We start from the raw sequence: 26624 nt of genomic DNA, 5'->3' as shown, positions 1-26624 counted from the left end.
AGTTCAAGGTGTGACTGACTGGACCTTAAAAAATTTAGAATCAAAATACTACCACAAAAACCAACAACAAAAACATACAAACAGAAGGCATTGGTCACTGTCATACAATAGTATGGTGTAATACATTGCTATTCTAAGCAATTCTAAGTCTTCACTTGGCTCTTGTGCAATAATAATTTCACAGGGAAATTATAATTTCAGTACCTGTACTTAAGGACATGTTTTATATATTATATTTTCAGCGTATTTCTCAATCTGGTTACAAATAAAGGGGACTCATTCAATTGACATTTTTCCCACTGTTTCCAAAAATTACATTTCATGAAAACTGAAATCTTCCCTCAGAATATGTTGTTTTCACTGAAAATGGACAGAGGGAAGTCAAAATCATTTGCACATCCTTGTTTCATTTCAATGCTGAAACATTTTCTTTTACCAAAATTAAAAAAAAAAAAAGACATGCAAATAATATTACAATCCTACATATATTTTTAAGTTTCGACAATACTGACCCCAAATTATCTGATACTTAAAAACTGTTTTGTATTCCTGGAAAATTTTCCCATTTTCAGTTTTTGTTCACACTTGGAATGAAAACAAGTATGCAAAATGTTAACACTGCAACAACACAAAGCAACCCTTTCTCTAAGGCATACAGAGCAGAAACTGATACCGTCACAAAGCAGACAAATAACAAGTATCATTACAACTCATGCCAAATTTTACGTAAACATTGACCTGTTGTTTGTTTACAGATGCTTAAGCTTTTGTCAGTAATGTTAAAGCACCCCATATGCATTACAGAAAGCCCATGAGATATAAAACGGGCATTTTAAACTGAGTTTGAGAGTCAGGATCTGGACACAGAAAGATTAACTAACTTTCTCACTGTTAGATAGGAAATCTATGCAAGCCAAAAATCTAGTTCTGCAGCCCAGCCACCCCTCTCCCTCAGAATACCAGTTCCAGTGCCTTAAGCTACATCATCATAAGTCATAGCTATCTGAGCATAGGGCCAATAGCACTGCTCTGCCTTTCACCAGATCTGCATTTGGTTCATTATTTGTAATTTTATTACTTTACTTGATTAAAGTAATGGACTAGATGTTGACTTTTTAGTTGTTTCGGCAGCATTGTTGGAAGAGCTTGAAATTATTAAGCAGTTGTTCTGCCACATAACTGGGGGCTTGTTTTGCTCTAATGAGATACAGTATTTGTCACAATGAAGGAAATTGCTTGCGGATTTGCTATAATGCCTTTTACATACACTGGGTTACATTTATATTGGAGTAATGAAAAAAACCCCACAGTCAAAGTCTATATTACTTTTCAGATCTGATGATGTCACCAGACTCATATTATTATATTTGAAAAAAAGATCAGGCTCAACTTTTTGAGGTCTGTTTCTGTTTTTATACTTGATATCCACCTCAGTGGTGTAATGGATCCAAACAGTTAGCTCTTTGTGATCTCTCTCCAGAGGGATCACTGTACCGTTTCAGCAGAACCAACCATAGTGAGTTGCACTTCAGTATTTTTAGGCCTCTGACCAAAATTACTCAGAAGCAGATCTCCTCTCCTTGCAGATATATGAGCAAATTTAATGCACAGTTTCTCTGGCTCTTTCAAACTTAATTTTAAATTTGTGGTGTTTGGATTTAAATTCAGAGTTATACAGTGCAATATGGAAAGCAAATTAACAAATTCACAAGTTGACTCTGTGGACAAATGCCAGAGATTTGTATCTATCTGGGTGTAAGAGGGAGGACTGATCCAGAAAAATATTAGCAAGAGTTGTGTCTCCTTTGTAAAAGGCCTCAAACTGTGGCTTAGATATTTATTATGCGCCGTGCTTATAAAACTTCCAAGATGTCTAATGGAAACAGAGCACAATAGAAGCCAGTTCTGCTTTTCATTTTATATACTACCACTGGGAATCTCTTTCTTCTGATGTTCATCCATATTACAAGCTTTTCTTTCACAGTGGGTAAGATTTTCCTTGCTTTGAAAATAGTAATTCATCATAACAAGAAGGAATATCAAGAATATATAAATGCCAGTCGAACTACTTACGCTGGCTAAATTGGCAAAATCTTTTTAATTCCCTTCATAACACTCAGCACTACCAAAAACCTCCATTCAAAACATTAACAGAATACTCCAGAAACACAGGAATGCCTATATTTAAATAATAACGTGCAGCACAGGCACCCACATTCATAGTAATAAGTAACCTCATTTTTCTAGCTAAGTTACATCAATGAGAGTTGTAAACTGCGCTCCTTTGAAATTCTGGGAGATGAAGTTGGAAATTGTCAATCTGAGGGCTTTTAAAGGAATGCCACATTAAAAAATAGGCTATAATACTTAATCCTTATGAACCCTCTGTAGCAGTTTATCTTTACGACCTCCCATCCCTCCCCCACTCTTAAAGGCTTGCACAGTGACTCCAGACTAAGACTGAGCTTGGCAAGTTTCAGTACTCCGCTTGAGCCACAGGGACTAACCTTGCAGGCTTTCACCTTGTACTACAAAAGAAAAGTCTTCTCACTCATATGCCACAGAAAGAGGTTTTATCAGAATAAGAGAGGCTTAAGCAAATTACTTTCACCTTGTGTTTGCCACAGGCTAAAAGTATGGGTATTACCAGTTAGCATGCTTCTAGGGATGTACTTTTGTTAAGCAGCAGTAACTCACAAGCCTGTCTTAAACTTTACCACTACTATGGCTCAGAGACAGACACCGGGACAGCCCCTCCAGAAGCGACCCAAGCATCCCCGTAAACTGGTAAGCCTGCAATTATGGCCTTACCTGAGGGAGACTGGATTTTCTAGTTCGGGCAAAAATTGCTCATGCTTTAAGTGCCCCACATCATGCTTAAATGTAAATCACCAATAAAGCACCTACTATTAAAAAAACAGCAGCAGAAGACTCGCCAGATCTGAACCTAACATCATCTGTACTTGAGCAGGCTTCCTAGACTTTTCACCTAGCCACAACTTCTGGACTTATGAATTCACACCACACCACTATTGATAACCATGATCAAAGCTTCCGGCCCCTCCTATAGACTGACCCAAACCACAGTTTCAGAACTAATGAGTTAAAGCTAAACCACTTATAAAGCTAATCAAGTAAAATCCACAAATTTTACTGGAACCAGAACTTGTGTATCTACCTTTTCAGTATATGTAGATGTTAATTTCTAAAATCCGCACAATGACATAGAAGTTACATTGAGAAAATAGAATTTTGCACCTAAATATTCCAGAAAGCAAAAGTGCAAGTTCTACTGCTGAGAGTATGCATAAGCAATTTTTGAGTACACAAATGGAAACTGTGAACATAAATGTTTAGATTCACATCTGACTCCCTCTGAAGTTAATGTTATCTTTCCTTTTGTATCAGCTGATACTGGAACGGGCTCAAAATGAACAAACCATAAATGAAAACTATCATAATATGTAATTCTTTCAACATAATGAAAAATAATCGGAAGAAATCAGTCTCCCAAACTAGACGGGAAAGAGAGAAATTTACTAGGACCTCTTTTACAGTTTGTTTCCTCAAAAGTTCCTTCAGTGTTCGGAGGTTTTTTGAACAAGGAATACATATACTACTTTGAATTTTTAGAAGAACTGTTATTACTGAAGAAGTTCAAAAGTAGAATAAATGTTTCATTTAGTAGTCACAATTTCAATTGCTCAGGAACACATACAGTAAAACAAAAGACAGAGACATCTTGCGGAGGGGTGAAGAAGGAAGTAATTTGGTCTCTGAGATGGTCCTAAAATCCCTTCCTTGTGTACTTGGAAGTCTTCACAGAATGAAAGAACACTCTGAATCCCATGTTTATGTGCCACTGCTTTCCGAGTCCCTGCCTGTACACTCACGCAAGAGAACCAGGCCCAGACTCAGCAAAAGCTCCTTGAACCCCTGAACAGAGTAGGAACCACAGGTGGACTCTGAACTGAGTCATCTTTTTTCAAAGAAATTGTGAAAATTTCTAATGAGGTCCTGAGCCTCCACAGAATCAGGTACATACCTATTCTCTTAATATATAGAAATCTGGATATGATCAACCTGCAACAAAGTTTTGCAGGATCAGACCTCAATTGTGCTCACTTTTTTAGTTACATGGTGAACTTTCTTCTAAATGACCTCATCCAAAAGCCACTGAAGTGAATGGGAAAAACTCCCACTAACCTCAACAATTCTTGGACCATTAGGACCTATAAAAAGTTGTATTCCTTTACTATAAAAAACTGTGTTCCTTTAACTTCAGCAGTAGCCTGACTGGGAGCTCCACAGCCTGCTACACACTCAATACCACATTAGGACAATCACTGTTGACCCCAGTAGATAAATGTGAAAGCTTTTTTGAAACCAAACACATAGAAGATATTATGAAACTGTTCAAAACCTTTTGAAATGCATAACTGAATCAACAAAAACTATTTCCACATAAACTGAGGCAAAGATAATAATTTTAAAAATCTAAGATGGCTTGATAAGTATTTTTTAGCAGGGAACCTCTTTTCTACTTCACTTACCAAACTAGCTTTCTGCATTTTCTCCCTATGTCTCAGTTGTTCATTTCTTTTTAAACATGAAAAGAATATTCACCAGGCATTTTTCAATTTTGCCTTCTATGTTAACCAACCTACACTGCACAGAAGAAAGTGTTTAAAATCAAGAGTTCTTGATTTTAAAAATTGAAAATTGTACAAGAAATGCATTGAATAAATAATTCATACATTTAACAACAAAGATAGAACACGTGTTGACAGTCCTTTGCTTATTGTTGCCCTGCTTATTCAATATTCCCCAAAGTTAGTGTATAACATGTTAAAATGATTACACAGTCTCGATCTTGCACCTCTATTTTATTCTCCAGACTATTTCATGGGTCTGGGAGACATGGCAGGATCACTGAGGTTTGTGCAAGAAGTGCACACCTGCAAAACACTGTGAAACCTAGGTTTTCCCCCATTTTAGTACACTGTACTACAAGAAATGGTTGTGCAGATCTGCGTGACAAAGACTCCTAGGACTACAACCATAAAAAAAAATAGTTTCCTTGTGAAGGTGTAAAATATATCTGTTCAGAGCATCCGAGTCTCTGTCTGCTACAAAAGGAATCTACCACCGAAAGGAACAGATTTAGGAGAATTCAGACTAATTCATTTTTCACATCCCAAAAGAGGTGTCGGAATAAGGACAGGATGCCCTCTTTACATTGGTGTTTTACTATAAAGAAGCCAAAGGAAGTGAAAGATTTTGATCCAACAGCAAAGGCAAATTTTTGGAGTGATATTTTGGCTCTGAAGCTTAACAGGAGACTTCTCCCATGGACAACAGGAGTAAAAAAAAATTACAATATCATCTCAAAAAAGACTAACGCATCCCAAAGCACTTATTCTACACAAAGCACCAAAAAGTGTAAGAAAAGCTCCCTTTTGATAACACAGTCGAGATACCTAACTTGTCACCCTGTTCTCTCCCTTATCTTGACAAACCAAACATACAAAAGGACCTGATGCTACAAAATGAAATGGAGATTCAAAAATATTATCATTCTACCACTGGGTAAGGTTGCCACACAACCCTTGCTAGAACTGACGAGAAAGAGGAATAGGCATTATCTTTATTTCCTAATTCATACATGGCAGAGGTTTTGGCTCTGAGAAAGTTGTGCTTGGCATAAGATCCAAAACAGAGGACACAGAGAAGATGAAGACCAACCACTGAAATTGCCTGAGGCTGGTTAAATTCCTAGGGTATGTTAACTTAAAGCAACCTTGCTCTATGCTAATTTTCACTCCTGGATGATTGCTTCCATAACCACACCCTCTGATTCCTAGTAGGACTCTACTTCTAAGGTATTCCCATGCCCACATTTATACAACCCAGACTGCTCCCCAAATCAAAGGGATCCAAATCCTCAGTTGTCCACTTGCAGCAAGTTTCAGACTGCTCTGCACAGCCACTGGAGGCAATGAAGCTATATAAGGAATATAAATATAAGGACTGTTAAAGATTACGTGAGGTCATATACTATTAGTTCATGTAGTCCTGCTTATTAAAGACTTTGCTTGACAGCTAAGTCAGACACTGAGAAAGCTGTGATAAAGCTACTAAGTACTTTATACCAGGAGGTTGGGTTTTGTGGATCAAAGTATTCCATTGATTAATTTTTATAGGGTAGTGGTGTTTTTTTAAAAAAAATTCATTTCTGAATGTTGGGTGTCTGCATCTTGTCCAAGGGCCACTAACAGGTAAAAATCTACTATAGAAATTCAACCAAGATTTTGTTTATTCATTTTCAGAAGAACAAATAAAATTAGAGAATATTACAGTGGAAAAAAATTGTTGGGGTTTTGGTTGGGTTTTTTTCGGTTCAAATCATGAGTGTATCCATTTGCATGGCATTTCTCAGCGACGCTTGCACAGTATCAGGCAATTTGTTGATACTGTGGACATGAATACTGCTCTGAACCCATGGAGGTCTTGCTGTTGGTAGCAAGTGGAGGGAGTCAAGCCAAATTTTATCAAAGTAAGCTTAAAAGGATCTATATCACTCATTTCCACATGTGCTTTACAAAAATCAAACTTTCCTTCTATATTCTATTCTAGCCTAACAATCTTCATTACCACACAATCTGGACACAATTTTGTTTCTTAATCTGAAAGCCACAATATCCGTCCTTGCCTTTCTGCTCCCAGCAAAGCAACCAAGAAATGTGCTTTGAAATAAGGGCATAATTCTTCCTGAGATCTTTACCCAACTCGCAATTAATGCAACTAGTCAGGTCAGATACTCTAAAATAAAGCAGTAAATATTGGTCAGCTGGATACAGAAGACAACATCTCTTCTACAGCAAAGCTAGGCTAAATTTATCTAAACCCTGTAAGATTAGGACAGATATAGCTTGTCAGCTCGTCTCCTTTCTCTCACTTTCCTGTCTTCTTAAAAATACATTCTGCTTACATGGTTTATGTTCAAGTCCACTTTGGAGTGTACTGAGTTTACTGCTGAATGATAACATTCAATGGATGTCATTTCTGATTTTCCTAAAGGCACTAACAACCCTTTTCCAATTCTTGAGGCTCATCCAGATGTCCATCTATAAACACCCAAATGTTCTTGCTCTCATCCCTCTTAACCCGTTTTCCCCTCTAAATAGCAAGTAGAAAAGCATGGAAATTGAGGTATGCACAATGAGCTAGAAACATTACAACATGCGGTACATGTGACCTATTACAGGGAAATGGTTTGATTTCATACATCAGCGTATGGTCCCTGCCTAAAATACTACAGTTAAAAATATGTATGCATTACTATTTGAATTGTAAAAAACCACAGAATCCCAGGTAAAAGCCAGGCTCTGATATCACTAAGCTTCTTACAAATGCAAATCAAAACATGTATATTAATAAAATTATATAGGAAGAATAACTATAAAAGTTAAGTTGCCATGTGGAAGCATTAAGTTTCCATGTATCTAAGTATCTAAGTGTATTTTTTTATTAAAGCTTTCTATAGAAGTAGTTACATATTTCAGTAATACACAGGATATTTACAATTTCCAGGTCAAGCTCAACACAACAGATGTTCAGGAAGCAGATTTATTGATGAACTCAAAGAAATGCCTCAGATACTGTAAGTACAGCCACACTTTTAAAGCTTTGCAAACTTCCATCTGCTTTCTCTTGTGATCGATCCATTCACAAATCAGGAATAAAGAAGAAAAAATGGACATAGTACAAATGAACTTCTTGTTCTGCTGCATTTGGATAAAGTCTAGTCTCATAAGTGAGCAACATTTCAAAGATATTTCAGTTAAAAATGAAACAGAATTTTCAGTATTGTGTGAAAAATGGATACTTCACTGCCTCAGATAGATTTTCCAATGAGTCTAAAGGAAATCAGAGCTTATATTCCGTCAGAATTCAAGAGGAATTGTATGCCTATAGTGCTTAAGCTCCTGTCAAAACTTTCAGGTACACGCTTCAGGATGACTTATCTTACACTAATCTGCTACTGGCTTGCTGTTCAGTTTAATGTTGCTCATTTGCTAAGTAACTGTTACCGAAACAGCTAAAGATTAAGACTGATTCAACTTAAAAGTAGCCCAACAGATAATAGAAAAGGCAAAGCAAAGCAAATTGCAGTACGTTTCATGTATCAACTCACGCAGTATTTGAAGACCTGAAGCCATCAGTTCTCCGTAGTAGTTGAAGACCTGAAGCCATCAGTTCTCATAAAATACAAAACAGGACAAAGTTTTCACTAGATTTTTCCAAATTTATTTCCTAAATCTCAAATTATGCTAGATCATAACCCTGAAGAAAAGTGCATGTGAAATCTACATGCTGTTCACATGTACAAGGGAATTACATCAGCTAGTTGTTTAACACTTATTTTAATTGATAAACTTTTGGTTTACAAGAAGGAACTGAGACCAACTCCTAGACAGCTCGGGTTTTTTCTACGCACATACTACAAACAAGTTAAAAAACAGGTGGTCATAATCGTTTTGAGGTTTTGTGATGAAATGTAAGAATGCCAATTCTGTTATTACCTACCACTAGAGAAGTGTGTGCTATTTGAGTTGTAGCTAATCAACAAATGCTAACACCATCTAGTCATTACATTTCAAACCTCGCAAAACTCTGGCTGTTGCCTCCTTGATGAATCTGTCTGGCTACAGCATTACACATAAAACAGGAATAACAAAAAAAACCCAAACAAATTGTCATAGAAAATACAGTGCATGCAATTAAAGTACAAGCTTTAAGAACAACTAGCCACAAAATGGAAAAGCAATCCAGAAGATTTCTAACAGGTGGAGGAAAAAAAGCAGAGAAGTATGGTCTATTGCAATGAGAAATGAAGACTTCAAACAGCTGCCTCATTGAATATAATACCATGCAGCTGGATGAACTGCAGCACAGCTGGATCATTTCTTGAAATACTGTGTATATACTCAAACATCTCTATGTTCACTAACTAGAAGTAACTTACTAGAGAAAGTATAAATAAAACAGTAAGACTTCTTGTCCTTTGGGGCAAAAAATTAGGTTGTCAAAGTATCGCACGCAAAACTAAGCACAGCATATTCTGAGCCACAAGGAACTGGCAGTTACAAATCAGGAAAGGCCAAGAGTTCATAAACTGGGACTACGTTACCTTTGCTTCTCAAGAACTCCACTCCTCTAGCCAAGAAATCACAGGCATTCAGGAAACATACACCAGGGCCTACCTTACTAATCTTATGCAAGGACAAATTCTCTAATTACTCTAAACTAAAGTTCCACTTCCAGTTAACCAAAAAAGGTGACACAAATATTATGTTTCTCTGTATATTTCAAACTTTACAATGCTTCTAGGAATGTTTTACATTAAGATATAATGAAATCCAACACTGGACACTGAATGAATTCTTGCACTAATAACATCCATATAGACAATGTATATCTATAATTTGTTTATACATGTATCTCACAATTCTAGGAGAAGAATAAACAACACACTAAACCACTGAAAACAAGTATAATATATTCAGGGTTGGCCCAGAATATTCAATGATTTGCAACATTACACAACACACAGAAGGCCACATTTATATCTGGCCCCAACACTTGTTGTAAAATTATTTGTGCGTATTTGGTAGCTATATACAAACAGTCAAATGTAGTAACAGAAAACTTAGAAGCAACATCTAGAAATCTGACAAGACAAGTGTTACTTGTCAGAATTTTGATATTCATTTAGCAGACTTACAAACACTACTAGGAAGGGATTGCTAGTTCCCAGGAGGATCCCAGGAGGTTCACTAGTTCTGGTGGATGATTTCTGCTGATCAACTGAATGGAAAACCCTCCACAAAACACCTTACTGATGAGACTTTAGAACTGAATAAATGTTTCCTCACAAGCCTATATAGCCCAAGCAAACGAGCCAAAACCTCCCAAACTCTGAAACATCAGCAAAACTACTTTGTGCTTACAGCTGGTTGTTGAGGATCTGTAGGCAGTGTCTGCTTTGTCCTGTTAACATACTCCCTATAACAACTCTCTGACTTCTGGGTACTCCATTCCAGAAGTGCTTAATGCTACTTGCACCTTTCAGTACCTGACCAAGATTTTTAAAGATCAATTAGGCTTTTCTTCCATTTTATAATTACTTAAATCATATTAATTGGAGCTCATTCAGTGTCTTCAGTGTCACCAATTACTAGCAGACTGGAGAAGTTTCTTAGCAACTTAACAACTTAAGTTGGGCCACTACATTTTGATCTGTTACGAGAAGCTATTTTGTCATTCAAAATGAGTGAAATCTGTTGTTACAAATCCAGCAACAAAACCCACGAATAAATAAGTGTAGCAGCCCTGCATTAGTCTTCAGTCTCTGTCCTAATACCAAAAATTAATTCAGTCTAAATCATAAATGCCTCTTATTTGACACAAAGTACTGAAGTTGCAGTATTTGCTAGACACCTGTGGAAATTACACATTTCATTTTCATCACAGCTTATCTTTTTCACAGCTGTAGCTGGGAGACAACTGTAGCTAGAAGTCAGGTTACTAGAAGGTGTTTTAAAACAAAAGTAAACTCATAAAGGATTTCACAGCACGCACAGATCTACCTCTACATTGAGTTTCCTCTGAACACAGCACAGGCTTCAGGATGGAGCGCTGACGTGAAAGTCATTTTAGAGAAAGAGTACCATGAAATCCAGCATGAAAATACCCTTCCATCCATTGAAAGTTTGGATTCTGATACATTTCAAGTAAACAGACACCAGCTGAAATCGCCCAAACGTCCCGCCACAAGGCTGGGTGCTGACACCCGGCCCACGTCAGCCTCTTTCACTCCAGTTGATTTTGAATCACTCAGGTGGGTTTGGCAACAACGGTATCGGGGGAGACCGGGGACCCATTTTTCCCACCACAGAAAACGCAGCAGTGGCATTAGTGCCATTTCGTATATGCTTCTGCTGCTTTCAGCTACAGGAATTTTTATCCCGGTCGAAACTCAGCCTGACTCGAACCCTGCTCCGAAGAGCGATGCGGCGTACAGGCTCCGTACAGCTTTTGTCTCTCGGCAATCAAACAGAAAAATGCAGAGAAGTCGTTAGGAGGAAGCCAGACCTGGCAATCTGAGGGAACGGAATGAACTCTGCCGGGCCTTCCAGAGACCCCTCTGGCTGCCAGAGCCGGCTGACTCTGCAGGCTGCGGCCGGTGAAAGGCGCTGCCCCCCAGGCCAGCCCGCCCGCTGACAGCAGGTTCCAGAGGCCCCTCCGCGCAGGCCTTCGGGTTCCAGAGACCGTCTGCCAGCAACAAACTATTTAAACGGCTTTCAAGATCTGAGCGTGGCTCCGTTCCTAGAAACTCAGCTGGCTGATGCGGTATTTTAAGCCAAAGACATCTTGACTCTACCAAGTGGAACTAAATCATCTCTACAGCCACCACTATGATGATCCTTTAGCCACGTCCTCACTCCTGTTACTGCCTTTGTTAGCCAGCGTCCAGTGAGCTCTAATACAAGTTACAGCTGCATGTGTAAAATAACACATACATCTGAAACAGCAAGAATTCCCGCTGTCAGTGCGACACAGGTAAGTAAGCATGCTGGCCTGCAAACAAGCGCATTCACCTGAAAGGGGAACTGTGAAACTAGAGCTGGTCTTCGACAAAAAGCAAACAAAAACATCACGTGGAGGAAATGCTTGGTCAAGTCTGTGTTTTAGAAAACTCCCCATTAAAATTTTGCTCTAAAGTAACAAAATGAAAAAAATGCAAAAAAGGAAACAGAATAATTTCCGTGAAAATTTTGCATTTCTTTTACTACGAGGGAAGGGGGCAAAGCCTCGATATCTTTTAGGGCCAAACCATGTCTGACTTTCAGTGCACTGGGCTCTGATTTGCAAAACCCTCTTTTTTTAAGAAAGTGAAATTGTCTCTCAGGAGAAAATGCTCAAACTTTGCGGTATTTTTCTGCTTGTACATCGCTACATTTAAAAGGAAGAAAAAAAGCCAAGTCTCCAAGGAATACATTGTTAGCTATTTCAAGTTTTACATACCAGAGGTACAATCACAGCTCCTCCTAGACTCCAAAGTCCTCTTCCAGCGGCGACGCAGGCAGAGGCAGTCCTGCCGGCAGTTCCCCTTCCTCATTACCTGGTTGCCAAAGAGCACCACAGGCCAGGAAAGCAGAACGTCCCTGCAGGACTCCGCGTCTAAAGAGAGCGGAGCGCGCAGTGCAAAGCCACAGTGCGCTCTTTGCACAGGGACCGCTCCTACACCTGCCTGCCTGGCACAGGTGTAATTCTAACTGCTGTAACAGAAACCCGTGGCTAGGACCGCAGTATAAAACACCGTCTATTACAAAAGCCTGGCTGTCATTATCAAACAGAACTCAAAGCAAGAGGGTCTGCAGCTGACCAAGATTTTCTGCAGTTGTTGATTTGAAAATACTATATTTGACAACGTATTTTGGATGTGTAAGACTACGCAGGTATCCTCCTGAACAGGAAGCATCAGACAGAGATTTTCCTGGAGAGGACTTTATTTCTTCTTTAACCTTATACAGGATTTCTGACAAAATGTCTGCAGTTGTCTCCCTCCTCTCAAAAAATGCAGTTATTCTACACTAAGAGAGACTCCTGTGGTCAGATTCCCACCAAGTTATCCTTGACAATGAAGCAATAGGTTTTCTCCTTTCAATAAATTCTCTTCATGCAGCCACCAAAATATCAAACACTTCAGGTAATTAATTTTTCATCACAATTAAAAATAGAAGTTAGCTGAAATAAGGAGTTCAAATTAAAGAGTTCAATTATCAGAATGATTAAAACATTTATTGCTTCTGTATATTTAAACTTCCTTACAGGTTTCATGGTCATGTCACTGTGATGTTTTCCATCTGCCACAACTGGATCTTTCCTCTCGGATCCTGCCCTTAAAGTCATTATATGCTATTGGTTCTGCAACACGAACTAGGGTTTTTTCATTAAACACTCTAAATTCATAGGGTTTATAGTCCCTTTAATATGGCTTTTTTAATAAAGACAAAAGTTTGTGTTGGAGCAGTAGCAGATACAACAGGGGTTAGAAATGCAGCTGCACCAATCTGAACATGGGAGAAATAAAAATATGTGTATTTTTAAAAAATAATAATAATTACACTTAACTCACCATCAAGACAGGGCTGTAAATTATGGTTTTGCTGCCCTTATTGATCCAACATAAACATTAGAAACAAGCTGTGCTATGCAGGGGAGGGAAAAAGAAATTATTGTGGCATGTTTTAGATCTCCTGAGTCATCTTTCCTGGCACAGGGCAGAGTGAGTCAAAGCTGCTGTGTAGGAAGCAAGGAGATGGAGGTGGGCTGACCTGTCTCAGCATTGGCTGTGTCTTGTCAATAGCAGTTTGAAAAGGGATGCGTCAGAGCTAATACATCATAAGTCTTTGGGGCCATGTTGTAGGAGAAGTCATACTGTCCACAGACTATGCTTTAAGCCACACACTTGCTGGGGTACCAAGCTCTTTTTTCTGCCTAAATGCATGGTACAAAGTGCCAAAATTGCACAGCTCTGAAAATTCCTTTTGGGCAACTTCACAATGACGAACAAGACTTTAATTAAAAGCATAGTATATACTAAATGTTCATAATTTGAGATAAAGAGGTATAGCTCTGCAAGTCTTCACTATACCCACAACAGATAAAACCAGGACTGAGGCATGACTACATTAGAAAGAAACTTTATTAGATCAATTGGGAGTTAGATATGAACCAACCTGAATCTTCACTGACTCACGTTGAGCTATAAAAATAGGTAACATCAATTGTGGATCAAAGCTGCTCATGTAAAGGAACTACAGGGAGTGCATGCTAAGTACCCACGGAAATGTCCATTTCTGGGTATAGGGAGAAGGAACTTCACACACTTGCAACACTCCTTGAGTCCCCTGAAAAATAAACAATGACTTCTAATACCTCCTTCAGCACATCTTTGGAAGGGTTTTTATTGTTACAAAACAGGCATTTTGCCTTCGTGCAATGAGGCAAGGCACAGAACCCCGAGAGCTGGCTCAGAGAGCTATTCACACAATGCAGTCCAGCAAGGGGTTCCCTCAGTCCCCCAGAGCACTATAGTGACAGCCGCACATGCTGTCTTCCAGCCAACACACCCAGCTGCAGCGCTCCACAGACGCTTCACTTCTTTCGCTTCAAAACTTAGTATGAGGCTCTATACTACAGGATAGACATTACCTCAGTTTAACGGCAAAAAATCACTAGCACCTATCACCCTTTTCTCTTTCTAAACCTATCAGGGTGAAGGGAGGAGGAATAAAAACATGAGAACCAGGAGGAATCCCTCCATCATGAAAGAAACTTTCCTTTTCCAAATCTCTTGTTTTGCCTCTGTTTTGGAGCTGGGAAAGCAACTTAGCAAGATGATTTAAAGACTGAAGTAAAACATACACAGAGCACTAATTGCACCAGGGCAGATCGCTGACACTGAAGATGTGCACAATCTTGCCACTACATCAATTTTAGGACATACAGGGGCACGGCATTGCCATAAAGATAAATCACAGTACGCTGAAGCCTTTATTTGTAATGAAGTCTTCTGGCAAAGAGAAACCCCTGCAAACACTGACTGTAAGACATTAAAAGCCATAGCATAATGTATTACTTCTATTTAACTGTGTGGCATTGTATTATATGTAGCTACTTACACAGAAGGCAATAAAAGCCATATTCAAGAGACACTTAAAAAATACAGGTAAATTCTCTTCCTTCTACTTTGTTCTTCTCAAATCTAGAAGGATAAGTAGATAGGCCTATATCCTGTGTTTTAAAATTTTAAGGTGAGACTGTGCCTCCATTTGGAGGTGAGGCATTGCATAGAACAGGTCGTACAGAGCACACAGCCTGTTGGTAAAGCAGTCTGTGGGCAACAAAATCATTGTACTCTCCTACTAGTGATGCACGCCAAGTGACAGAATGGCCTCAGAATAATAAAGATAGCTAGTCCACAGTATGCATACGTATTTCTCTATGCATAAATCCTCTTTGGTCTTTGAAATTTCGTGGAAAACAACTTAAAAAATGTTAATTTGAAAAACACGACGTGAACTAAATTCCTCTGAATCCAGAGACATATTTGAAGCGTATTTGCCTCATAAATAATCACAAATCTCAACTGAGGTGGGCCCAGCTCTTGTTTACAGAAAGACAAACAAAATAAATAACTATTTCACAAAACATGTTTCTGGAGAAAGGTTAAAACCCCCAACTGACTGAGATTTTATCCTCCAAGGGTTAGGACTCTAGAGGGGTGGCAGACCACTACTAGAGCTGCTGCTGCTTTGTGTTCCAGGACAATCAGTTCAACATGCAGCTGGGGAAGTCCATAGCACAGGTATCCCTCCCACAGTCAGCAGCCCAACTGTCAAACATACCATTAGAAAATACATATTAGCCGGCCAGAGAGTCCTGAAATGAATGCATAAGGACCATGAGTCACATGCTAAGCTGGCATAAAAAAACATTAACCCCATTTACTGAAATGGAGCCATACTGAGCCTTTGTCATCAAAAGTAAATACATACAAAAAGAAGACAGTTAACAGTGTAGTAGCTGAAATATTGTTGCAACACTATACAGAGCCAATGGCATACCAGTCAAAGTAGGACTTAAATGCTTTCGTTCTGGTAAAATATAAGAAATATCAATGTGAGATTATCTACTTGTCTGACCATGAATAAATGCAGCAGATAAACAAAGCAAAATGAACAAGACTCAAAACAGTCAAAGCCTCATGGCTTCCACTGGGTAAAAGTCACATTTGCCTTTCCAAAACACAGTCTCTATAATAATGCAAAACCAAGCTGTCTTCCCTTACCTTCTGCAAAAGGTTCCCATTCATAAAATCGACCCATAAATGGCTTGTTATTGTATGATGCACATTGTACCTCTCTAATATTTCTGCTGCTTTCAGGACACATCTGTTTAAATAAAAAAAACAGTCACATTATAATCAACAGCAATGTTGTTATTGCTTTCTTATTAATTCACTTGAGAAGGTTAATGAAGGCATTGCCAAATTCTAATCCAGATGAACGATATTAACATCAGGAGACTCCTTTTCTCAAAAACAGGTAACAAATAGTGTGCTTTTAAGTAACAGTATCAAAAGTGCCTGTAGAAAAAAATAAATTTGTGGAGTTCATTCATGGAGCAACAGTTCTACAAAAAAGGCAAATTTTTTATTGGGCTATCATTTTCCTCAGCAAAAAGATGACACTTCAATATAAATTCAATAAATTAGATCCAAATCATTTCCTTTCCACAATAGCTTCACATTTTTCATTATTAATTTTCTGGGCTCAGATCCAACAGAGTTAAAACCCTTAACATACATGCTTCCATAACTTATTAAAAGCTGGCCACGCCAACTTCTTATTTTCATCCCATGCTTCAATACTTTACTATCACTTTTTCTTTTTTATTTCTACATGCTGCTATTACAGTCATTGCATTACTTTGTATTTTAACTTGTACCTTCAAATGCTAGCTCCAGAGTTCTTGAAGCTAAATAGTGGGAAGAGCTTCTTTTATACAGGTGCATGCATGGACATACACACATACTGAGGCAGGGCTAGTTTTACAGATAAAAGTAACATCTTTTATTAGGTAACCTGCAATGCAAGCCTTTGGCAGACAAGCCTGGTTTAGCTGTGAAGCAGATTCCAAAAGTAAACACAAGTTAAATACTTCATTACTTTCTCTGCCTGTATCCTCACACTACAGCAGTTACAGCAAAAGACTACTCTGTGTGTGGGCACACACAAAGGGGAGAAAGATTTCTAGAAAAGGCAGGGGGGTAATTAAAACAATTTCTATGCTAGTAGAAAATAGACACGCTTTGGTCACAGATGCATTTTTTTCAGGTTCCCTTTAGGCGATCAAAATGGCTATTAAAAACACTAGTCAAGAACAGTAGAAACCACATGAAGAACTGGACTAGAACAGCAGAATATTTTTTGTGTAGGAGACAGATTTCAAGGGAAAACTAGAGACAGTATTATATGAAAGCAGCATGGCTAAATAACTGTGTTTTTGAAGGAACAGCAAGAGATTCAGTAAGAAGAGCTCTTGTTGCAACTGTAAGTCAATTGTCTTATATTTGTATAGGGGGAGAGATTGGTCATCTTTGCAGTGAAAGTCAGCACACCAGAGGTCCCAGAAGAGTTCTTGCTTTGTATCCACCATCTATATATGAAGATGTTTGTTAACTGGATCAGTAAGACGTCAAAGTCAAGACTTTTCAAGTGGGCTATAAACTGTACCAAAGACATGCCTGGGGTAAGGTTCACGGACTACTTTATCTTCCATTAGAATCACAGTAACAAATCTTCTAGAATAAACACTGTTTCTGGCCAAACAGCACTCTGTGCTTTGTTTGCCCACCATTCTGAGATCTCCAAGTACATGCAAATATTGTTTTCCTCAACAAACTGTCTAAAAAACAAAACAAAACAAAAAAGCTTCCCTGAAAATAGGACCATGAGCCACCAAACTACATTAGAAGGGTGGGACCAAAAGTCTTTTCTAGTGCCAAATGCAGAAAGCAACGCTATATTCCCACAACTGAAGCACGCATCCTTACATCTGTGACACAGCAATGCATCAAGGGTAATTCAGTCACAACAACCAACCAACGCTCGGAAGCTTACATTTTTAATGGAAACCAATTATAGCACATATTCTAAAAGTGAAGGGACAGAACCTGAGCTGGAATAAATTAAGGTCACTACATTAAATTACAGCATAACAACATCGGTTTGCACCAGCAAAGAACCCAGCCTGAAGGGTTTCTTTTTGGAACGGTTTCCCTTTTTTTCTGGCACACATTTTCTGACAGTCTATTGTGAAGTTTTGTTGTTTCTTGTTTTTCCTTTTCTGAGCCTTGAGCTCGTGCTCTTGTGTACCAGTATTTCTGGCTCATAAACCATTTCCTGTACACCCCGGTCATACCAACTACAGACAACGTATGAATAAAAAGATCAAAATACTCATTGCTCTTGCCAAAAAATAGCGACACCCACCCCTTCTAAGATTATTTTCATATAGCTACAATTTCTGGTTTTAAACTTACTGAAAGTTGTCCACAGGACAGAGGCCCCATTGCTTTAAAGCAGAACAAAGGACTGGCAAATACACCAAACGCTGTATGGATCAAGCCGAAATCCAAAGAAAAAGCTAACTCAGTAATGTCCATGCCACTTTATAAGTCCCAACTCAGTTGTCCTTCCTCCATTTCTTTCATCAAAGTTTAATTACAAAATAAAATTTTGAGTAAAAATTTGAGAGTGTGACCTGGTCTGCAAAAACTCTTTGCTTTATTCTTCATACAGATTATACTCATTTTTCTTTTTAAATGTCTTTTAAAAATATTTTATGAAAGAGTTAACTAAAAGGTGCAACTAGTCAAACTTACTATAGATTATGAATCACCAAGGCTTAAAAGAGTTATACTATACGTATATACTAGTTAACATCTCTACAGCATTTGTTAACCCCACCTAAAATTTTAATGCATAGCTGAATGAAATGACAGTTTTACATCACCTAGTGCTCAGCCCCCCTGAAAATGAAATCCTGGAGCCTTTCTCAGAAGAGCTAGGAGCGCCAGGCACTTTCTCTTGGCCTCTCTGGCTTTTTAGCACACCTTTCAGGCAGAAAATACACTGTTATCACTAAAAGGAAAAAGCATGACCCTGTACAATCAAAAGTGACACTTTAGTATAGGGGTTTCTGTAGATCCTCGGTTTTTATTTATTCCCTGAGAGTACAACCTGTTTTTACATTTTAATTACTGTATCTGTCAATGTGGTGACGCATTTCTTTCCCCCTCTCCAGGCTGATTTACGAACGCAGGACAGTCACAAACACATATAGCTTTGACTATAAAACTCCTGAAAGACAGCAACGGGCGTCTGTGATGAGAAGACAACCACCCCCCCAAAAGCTCGTATTTACAACATCTAACAGTTGTACCTTACAGAGTTCATCATTTGCTTCCCAGCTCACACACAGGGCTGGGAGATCCTGGAAGACAAGTGAGGACAAAGCCAGGCTTTCCCATAGCACCGTCCCCTGCAGCACGTGGTCTGCATCCTGCAGCAGGTCACACCCTGTCCGAGGGTCTGCCCATGACAGAGTCCCTACACCCTTCCTGGCCCTCTGCCAAACAAATAGCAATTTTGCTTTAAAAAGCAGGCAAGTTGGCACGTTTACAGATGAAAAATGTTCCTGTGGCTAAGCCAGAGTACTAGGATTTAAACAGCCTGGATCTCTTTCCAAAATCTTCCAGAGGCTTTCGGAATGAACTTGCTAAAATATTTAACCTTATTGTGTGATTCTCCCTCGGTTCCCCCTCAGTGATATGAGGGCATTAGAATCGCGTTGTCTGCTAGGGACTTGAAAACAATTTTCTGGAAAACAAAATGTTGACTTTGATTCATTGTTTTGTTAACGACAGATCTGGAATTTCATTTTTTCCTCAAAAACTTTATTTTGTTTTGTGATTACTGAGGGAGTTATCTACAGTTTTTCATAGAGGTTTTGATACAAAACCAAGATGACCTCTTTGGACGTTTGTAAAAAAAGAAATAAAATCTCCTTTTTAAACCAGGTCTGTGGAGGCCAGATCAACAAAAAATATACATTGCATATATACCAAGATAAATCTCAGATTCCATTGCGTAGAGGCAGATGTAAATTATCTAGAAAACTATACTCTACGCTGGGAGACTTTTTTTATTATTATTCTTTCAGTTGTGCACTATGAAATTAGAAACAGCCCCTAGAATCCATAATTTTGTATGGTTTTAGATGATGTCTCTCCTACTTAAAATATGCTGCTTGGAAAAACCAATGCTGTAAATTAAGCATGCGGGACTTTATTCAGCTAAGCACCTTCAAAGTGCTGGACATCTTCACACAAGGTAAGACGCTTTCAGAGCTTCCTCTGCTGCATTTTGATGTGGCTGTTTCAATGAGCATGACATCTCATCCAACTTTTCTTCCTGTACTTTCAGAGTGTGAAATTAACAGCAGCAGCACAGCACTGCGTTGATGAGGCAGCGAGTGCTTAAGACAAAACGTTTTAGAAGTATCCCTTTGTCTTTTGGGACCTCAGGCCAAACTTCTTGAAATGCACTGTCTGCAGTTGATAGAAACTTTGCACTTCTGAAGCAGTAGATTTATTTATGCCTCAATTCCATCTGAGATATGCAGATATGAAAGTATTCTGAGGGACAGCAACACACAGTACTTCTCTTTGTCATGTACCATTATAGCTTTCTTAAAATGAGCTGCTAGTACAGCTAAGACTGTAAAACAAACCAACCACTCTACTTGCTTTTTAGCTTTTGGGAAACACTCGAAAAGCACAGTTTTTTAACAAATCTTTGACACTTTGGTTAATTAATGAAGTGCTGACTAAACACCAGAAAATTATCAGTCTGCCAGCAGATGTGTGCTCACACTGGATGCCAGCCTGCTATTAGCAAAGCTGTACTGAGATAATGCACTTCTGCAAATGCATAAATGGGCCATTTTGATCCTGAAACCACCTCTAAAGGCAATTAAAACATTGACTAAGATTTTTGGCACTGTTTCATTCTTATGACCTACAGTAACTGGCAAACTCTTTTTCCAAGGCCCCATAGTCCTTCTGGGTTCTCCAGGCTCAGGCATAATTAATATTTTCTATGTGTGCAATACTATATATTAAATTAAGTCCAAGTAATCTAGTTGTACTCTAGTTTTGTTTTCTGCAGTGGTTCTATCTAATCATATCAATCCTTTGACATTCCAAAGGATAAACATATCTCCAAAGAAAAATAATTAAAATACTTTTTTTCTGAAACAGTAATCTGAAGATTCTTCTTTCATGTTCAGAACATACTCTTAAAAGTGGCATGTCCTTACAATATGCATACTATATAAATTCCAATTCTTTACACAACAATGCACCATGTCTACAGTGAACTTGTGCTCTGAAGTGCTGGTGCGTTGTTCCTCCTGAAACCTATGGAAGTTCCATGTCCACATCTGAAAGCAGAATCTGGGGTCCTTCAAATTTTAATTCTTCTGCTAAGTTGTTTCTCTCTGCATTGTCAAGGACCATGCATGTCCCTATCAGTGTTACTTAGAATCAAAGCAACCTACTGTTGTCTAGCTGAATACACACTGAAAGACACCAACAGATCCATTTAAACTACTGGAAAATCTTTTATTCCCCCAATAGCTCTAATTTTTAAAATAGGTAACAGAACATGAAGATGATTGTCTGCCAACTAAAAAAAGGAATAAGGTATATTAAATGCATCTAGATATCTGTGGCACAAAATATTGGGCAGATTTTTTATTAAAATGGAATTGATGCTTCTGAAAAACAAAACTATGCAAGAAACTTTAAAATGCAATATTTTAGAAATTATGTGAAGAACAGCTCTGCAGTAAAAATAGTGCTAGCCAGCTCTAGTTACAGTCCATGACCACAGACAGTACGTTATAAATGTCTGGCTTGACATGGAATGAAAATTAGCATCTGTGAATGCAGTGGTATCTGGACAAGTTTATGAGGAATGAGCACCTGTATTGTCGAAATCTCGGCACTGCATCAAGCGATGAATTTACACCTACATGTCTGTTGCAGTGGAGATTAAGCTTAGTTATGACCATCATCATAAACTACTAACTTTCTTAACTAACCAGAGAGAGATTCTGAAGCGATGCAGTAATATAAGGTCACAGCCTTTCTCTTTTCCCTCTCTGCTTTCAAGGGGTTGCTTGTCATAGATGGAAAAGACCTTAGACGTGTGCACAGTACAAAATCATTATATTTCTACCCAAATCCCATTCAGCTAGAAAGGAGCTTGTGTTTGGAACAAGGAAGATGGTCCATGGCAGAGTGCCTGCCTTCCCCGAGGCACCTGCTGGCTCCCACTGCCATGGGTAAGGGAACTGTACCATCTCAGTCTGGAACTTAGGAAGCCTTTTCACCATTAATGATTTCAGCTTTGCACCAAGAAAGTCCTCTGAATTTAACTAGAAAAGTCTTTGAAGTGTTACCCAAACCTAATCATTCTTAATTTTGCAATGTATCAGACAAATAAGGCATTAATGTATAATGTGGCAAGTGCATCTGTTACTGCTTTACCTTTTTTCCCCCTTCCATAGCACTTTACAGCTGAATACACAGTATGTCTAATAATGGGGAAGAAAGATCAACCAAACAGATGAAGAAAGAAGTACTTCTGCTTAACTTTACAGGTTTGTGCCTTTTTTTAAATTCATACTGACAGATCCATCTGATTAGATTGAAATAACTTATTTTATTTAAGATTTTCAACAACTTGTAAAAGATTTAAGTCCAGCTTTGGTTTTAAATAAGATGTTAGCCATTCATCCATCCCACACAAAGCATCTACACTGATCTAATGTGCATGACTGGAAACGTTTGGCACTGTAAGCTTAGGAGGGGCTCACTAAAGAGCTACAGTAGGAAAATTAACAGTACAGTTCCTCAGTAGTACCAAAAATGTGTCAAGGAAATAATCCATTTCTGTTTATTGCTAAAATTTTACAAATGTTATTCCAAAAAAACCCAACCAACCAAACAAAAAACAATCTGACAAACAATAATTGGTTTCTACAACATCTCAGTTTATCAATTAGAAAATGGAAGACAAATACTGAAAACAGACGATGCTGGAACAGAGTATCATCTGGTGTAAAGTGATATGCAAGTATGCTATGGAAGTCAGAGCTATGTCAATTCACACCTGCCAATGACCTAGCCAGTTGACTGTTGCTAGTCTTTTTCTGATCCAGCAAAAGACCAGATGACTATCAACTCATTCCAAAGCCATTTTTTCAGAAAGTAGTTACTATTTTACTGTCCCAAATGTCTTTTTAGTGCCCAGTTTCCTGAGCGAAGAAGTACTTCAGTATCAAGACTGGAGTGCACATAGGATATTCTTTACATGATCCCAATCAAGCATCAAAAGCTTGGCATTTGCAACAGAAATCATAACTACTTTGTACAACGGCTGTTCTTAGTCTCGGCAGTGGTATCGTTTTTCTATATAAATATGCTGCATAAAAATTCCACCAAATACAAGAATCCCTCCATTCAAATACCTATTTATAGAAACACTACATAATGCTCAAGGTGCTTAAACTGCACAGTATTGCCTCATTTAATGGGAAATCAATGAGAAGTTATTTCCATTTGACACAACCTGGCTCAAAGTCTGAAGAATGCCTTAACATGGAAGCTTTCAGCCTCGCTGCAGATTCAGTGTCTAATCTGTCTACATTGTTCAAATGCATCTGAAAAATGGAGCATGTTTTAACAGTCCTCCTCAGAAAATGTGAGGTTTATGTACTAAGGATCGTTGCTTTAATATAACAGTAGTAGTATTTTTTATACTAGAAAAATCAGCCACTCCAAAACCCTTTCAAAAAAGGCACCATCAATATCAGCTTTGAAAGACCCTGAGACAAACTCATACTTGATGCAGCTTTAGTGAAATCAACAGACTTAAAGCTAAGATGATATATCTAGTCTTCGTAGTTTGTAGAAAATGATGGCAATGTGATAAAACATCTACTCTAGGGTTTCCAGCAGTACTTTATTTCATTTTTAAAAAACACAGTTCTTGGACCAGCCTATTCTTTCTGGGGTGCAGTCTTTATGTCACGTAGGTTTCACTACTTCATTCTTTTATTCTACCAGCTTCATCAGTATGTGGGAATAATCCTCTTACCAGTTTTCTATATGAAAGCCCAATCAATTTAAATGGAAATTCAATTGCATGCATTCCATTTAAATAAATGGCCTTTGTGTGGGAGGAAGGACTACCTGAATGGTTCCAGCAGGACTGAAAGTTTAGGGAAGTTTCTGATTTGTATTACCATGATATTCCACTTTTTAATTAAAAATTATTACAGCAATAATGACAATATTCTTAGAGAAGGTTCTCTATTCTCAGGCAACAGAAATGTTTATGCAGTATTACATGAGGCAGAAATGTACAGGCACAAATGTACAGATGTTACTACATCTAGGGTGAATTCTGGTAAGTCTGTTGAGAAAATGCATTTTATTCTTTTTTTGTTAAAAAAAAAGACCTACAATGTGGAACAATTTGTTTTCCACAAAAGGTGGACAGTTGTAGAGCACCATAAACATAGTTTTAAAATGACTATGAGTTTGCAGGAGCCACGTGTAACAGAAATTACAGCATTATTCGTATTTTAGAGTTCTTTTGTTTCCATCAAAAATTAGTTTCTGATACAATGCACTCTTACACTGTTTCTGCAATATATTCTTTCTACCTAGGCAATACTACTTAAAATAAAAAAAAAGGACCTTAAACTAACCAGCAGATACATTTACCATATTTTATCATGCTTTGGTATAAGCTACAGCTGGTAGCACTGTCCATTTACTTATGAGTTCGTCCAACTTTAATCGTTCAGACTAAAACTTTCCACTCCTGGTATCTGTCTTAGTCTCATTTTTTTTGACTACAGTATTTAATCCAAGAATGAGTCTGAACGAAAACAAGAGGGGAGAAATGTTTCATTTTTTTCCCATGCTTCAAATATTCTGATTTTTTTTTTTTTTCCAAAATATAAGTGCCTATTTTATTTTAATGAGTGAAATGAAGTCAGCCAGGAAGCTGGTTTTTTTTTTTCCAAGAATGCATCCTCTGCCTTTTATATGGAAATCTACCCAAATATAGCCAGGCCACAAGATTTTGAAAAAAATGCTGATAATCATACTTTGTACACACTCAGTCAAAACTTGTTAAAAGTTTTGCTGCTAAACTACTGGAACAATCTGTGTACAAGAAGTATGTTCCACATCTGAGGCTAAAAGAGGCTGAGAGGTTTTCCAGCAATTATTGGTACATGGTCCTGAGGTGGGTATCAAGGGCAGGCACTGGAAATGAAAACAAGACATCTCTCTCTCTTCTGCTCTTAATAACCCCTTGAGCCTGTTGCAGACAGCATGGACAAAGCAAGGAAGCAGCCTAATACAAATGCCTGTACCTAAAAAGCATGGAATACTTTGGAAAAACTTGGATAAATCTTGGGACTGGGATGCAAGAGATTAGACTGGATGAGCAAGTCGGCTGAAGAAGGTAGTGGGAAGAAAGTGAAACTGGATGAAACTGCAGGGAAGCTGGGGAACCTAAGCAGAAGAAGGAGAGATCAGAGGGAGGCAGGAGAGATGGGGAGAAGAGATGGAAAATACTAGACAAGGTACTAAGAAAGTGGGAAGTGTGACTGAGCAAGAAAATACGGTGGGACAGCTTCTGCTAAAGGGAAGGAGCAGAGATAGGCTGTATTTGGAGGAATGGCAGAAAACACCTGTGGTGAGAAAAACCTATGAATACCATGGCAAAGCATTTTCATTGCCCTGTAGTACTAGTAGAGGGTAAATTCCTTCTACCACTGGCTCAACTGCAGTGGTCTGATGAGTCCTGTGAATAGTGATGTACCACATGATGGCATTCTGATTTTGAAGGCTTTTTTGTTTTTGTTTTAAAACTATAAAGTTACATACAGCAAGTCACAGGGCATTAAAAGAATATTTAACCTCAACTTAGAAGAGATTGTCCATGCAATTACTATATAATTTGGCTTGTTTTGCCTGTGAGGTCCATTCTCAACTATATGATTACATACCATTTTTTCCACATGATCTATGACTCATTCAGTGTGCAGAATGGACATACTCTGGGGATGAACTGGGGATGTTTAGTTAGAAGAGTTATTTATATAATCTCTATCTCATTCACTGTAGAAGCTAGTAGGTTTACAATGGAAACACAGAATAAGGAACATGAAAGATGGTCTGCAGTTTCTGGAACTTGCTACTCTACCAGTTTTTTGGGGGGGAAATGTCACCTGTGGTGCAATTAATCCAATCCTTTCTCAGTTTGTGAACTATGTACTTTCCATTTTGGGCGTCTGCCTGAAAACCTCTTGATCTGATTTGCAGATGAGCTGCCAAATCAGAATTACAGTTTTGGCCAATGCAAATTTTGCTTTGACTAGTGTCAAGTAATAAATATGATACTGAACACATACACACACACACACAAAAAAAAATCCAATCCCAATTACTCAACATGGGGCATTATTGAACACTTCTTTTAAACCTCATTCTTCCATATCTCAGCTCCCTTTCTTACAATAGAGATTAGATCTTGCTATCACACAGCTGCTTTGTGAATGTTAAATCAAACACTGCAGTAATAGTATCAATGAGTAGTCCTTGGAGAAGCCATCTTTTCTCATCTTCTGCAAGCAGCATTTTTAAGGCAGGAAGCCAAAGGCTGAATAATAAAGAGAATAACACTGAGTAGTGTATCACTAATACCTAAGCTGTTGATCTATGTGGGGACCCTGGGGTAAAATAATACGTTATCAGGTAATTAAATCATTTTCACAACACACAAGAGTTACCATAGGATTGTTGACAAAACTCTAGTTCTGAAAGCTTTAATCCTTCA

At 38.2% G+C, this 26624-nt stretch overlaps 1 protein-coding gene across 2 annotated transcripts in view; it reads right to left on the bottom strand.

Moving 5' to 3' along the window:
• Positions 1–26624, bottom strand: part of THSD4 (thrombospondin type 1 domain containing 4) — a 327756-nt gene that overhangs the window by 232032 nt on the left and 69100 nt on the right. For both annotated transcript variants that reach the window (XM_069798090.1, XM_069798091.1), the window contains exon 6: positions 15923–16025. In XM_069798090.1, the coding sequence (XP_069654191.1) occupies positions 15923–16025 (103 nt within the window). The remainder of the gene's footprint in view (positions 1–15922; positions 16026–26624) is intronic.

This window comes from Haliaeetus albicilla, chromosome 12, assembly GCF_947461875.1.
Source record: "Haliaeetus albicilla chromosome 12, bHalAlb1.1, whole genome shotgun sequence".
NCBI lineage: Eukaryota > Metazoa > Chordata > Aves > Accipitriformes > Accipitridae > Haliaeetus > Haliaeetus albicilla.
Note: the sequence above shows the minus strand (reverse complement) of the source record. Positions and strands in the feature narration are given on the sequence as shown.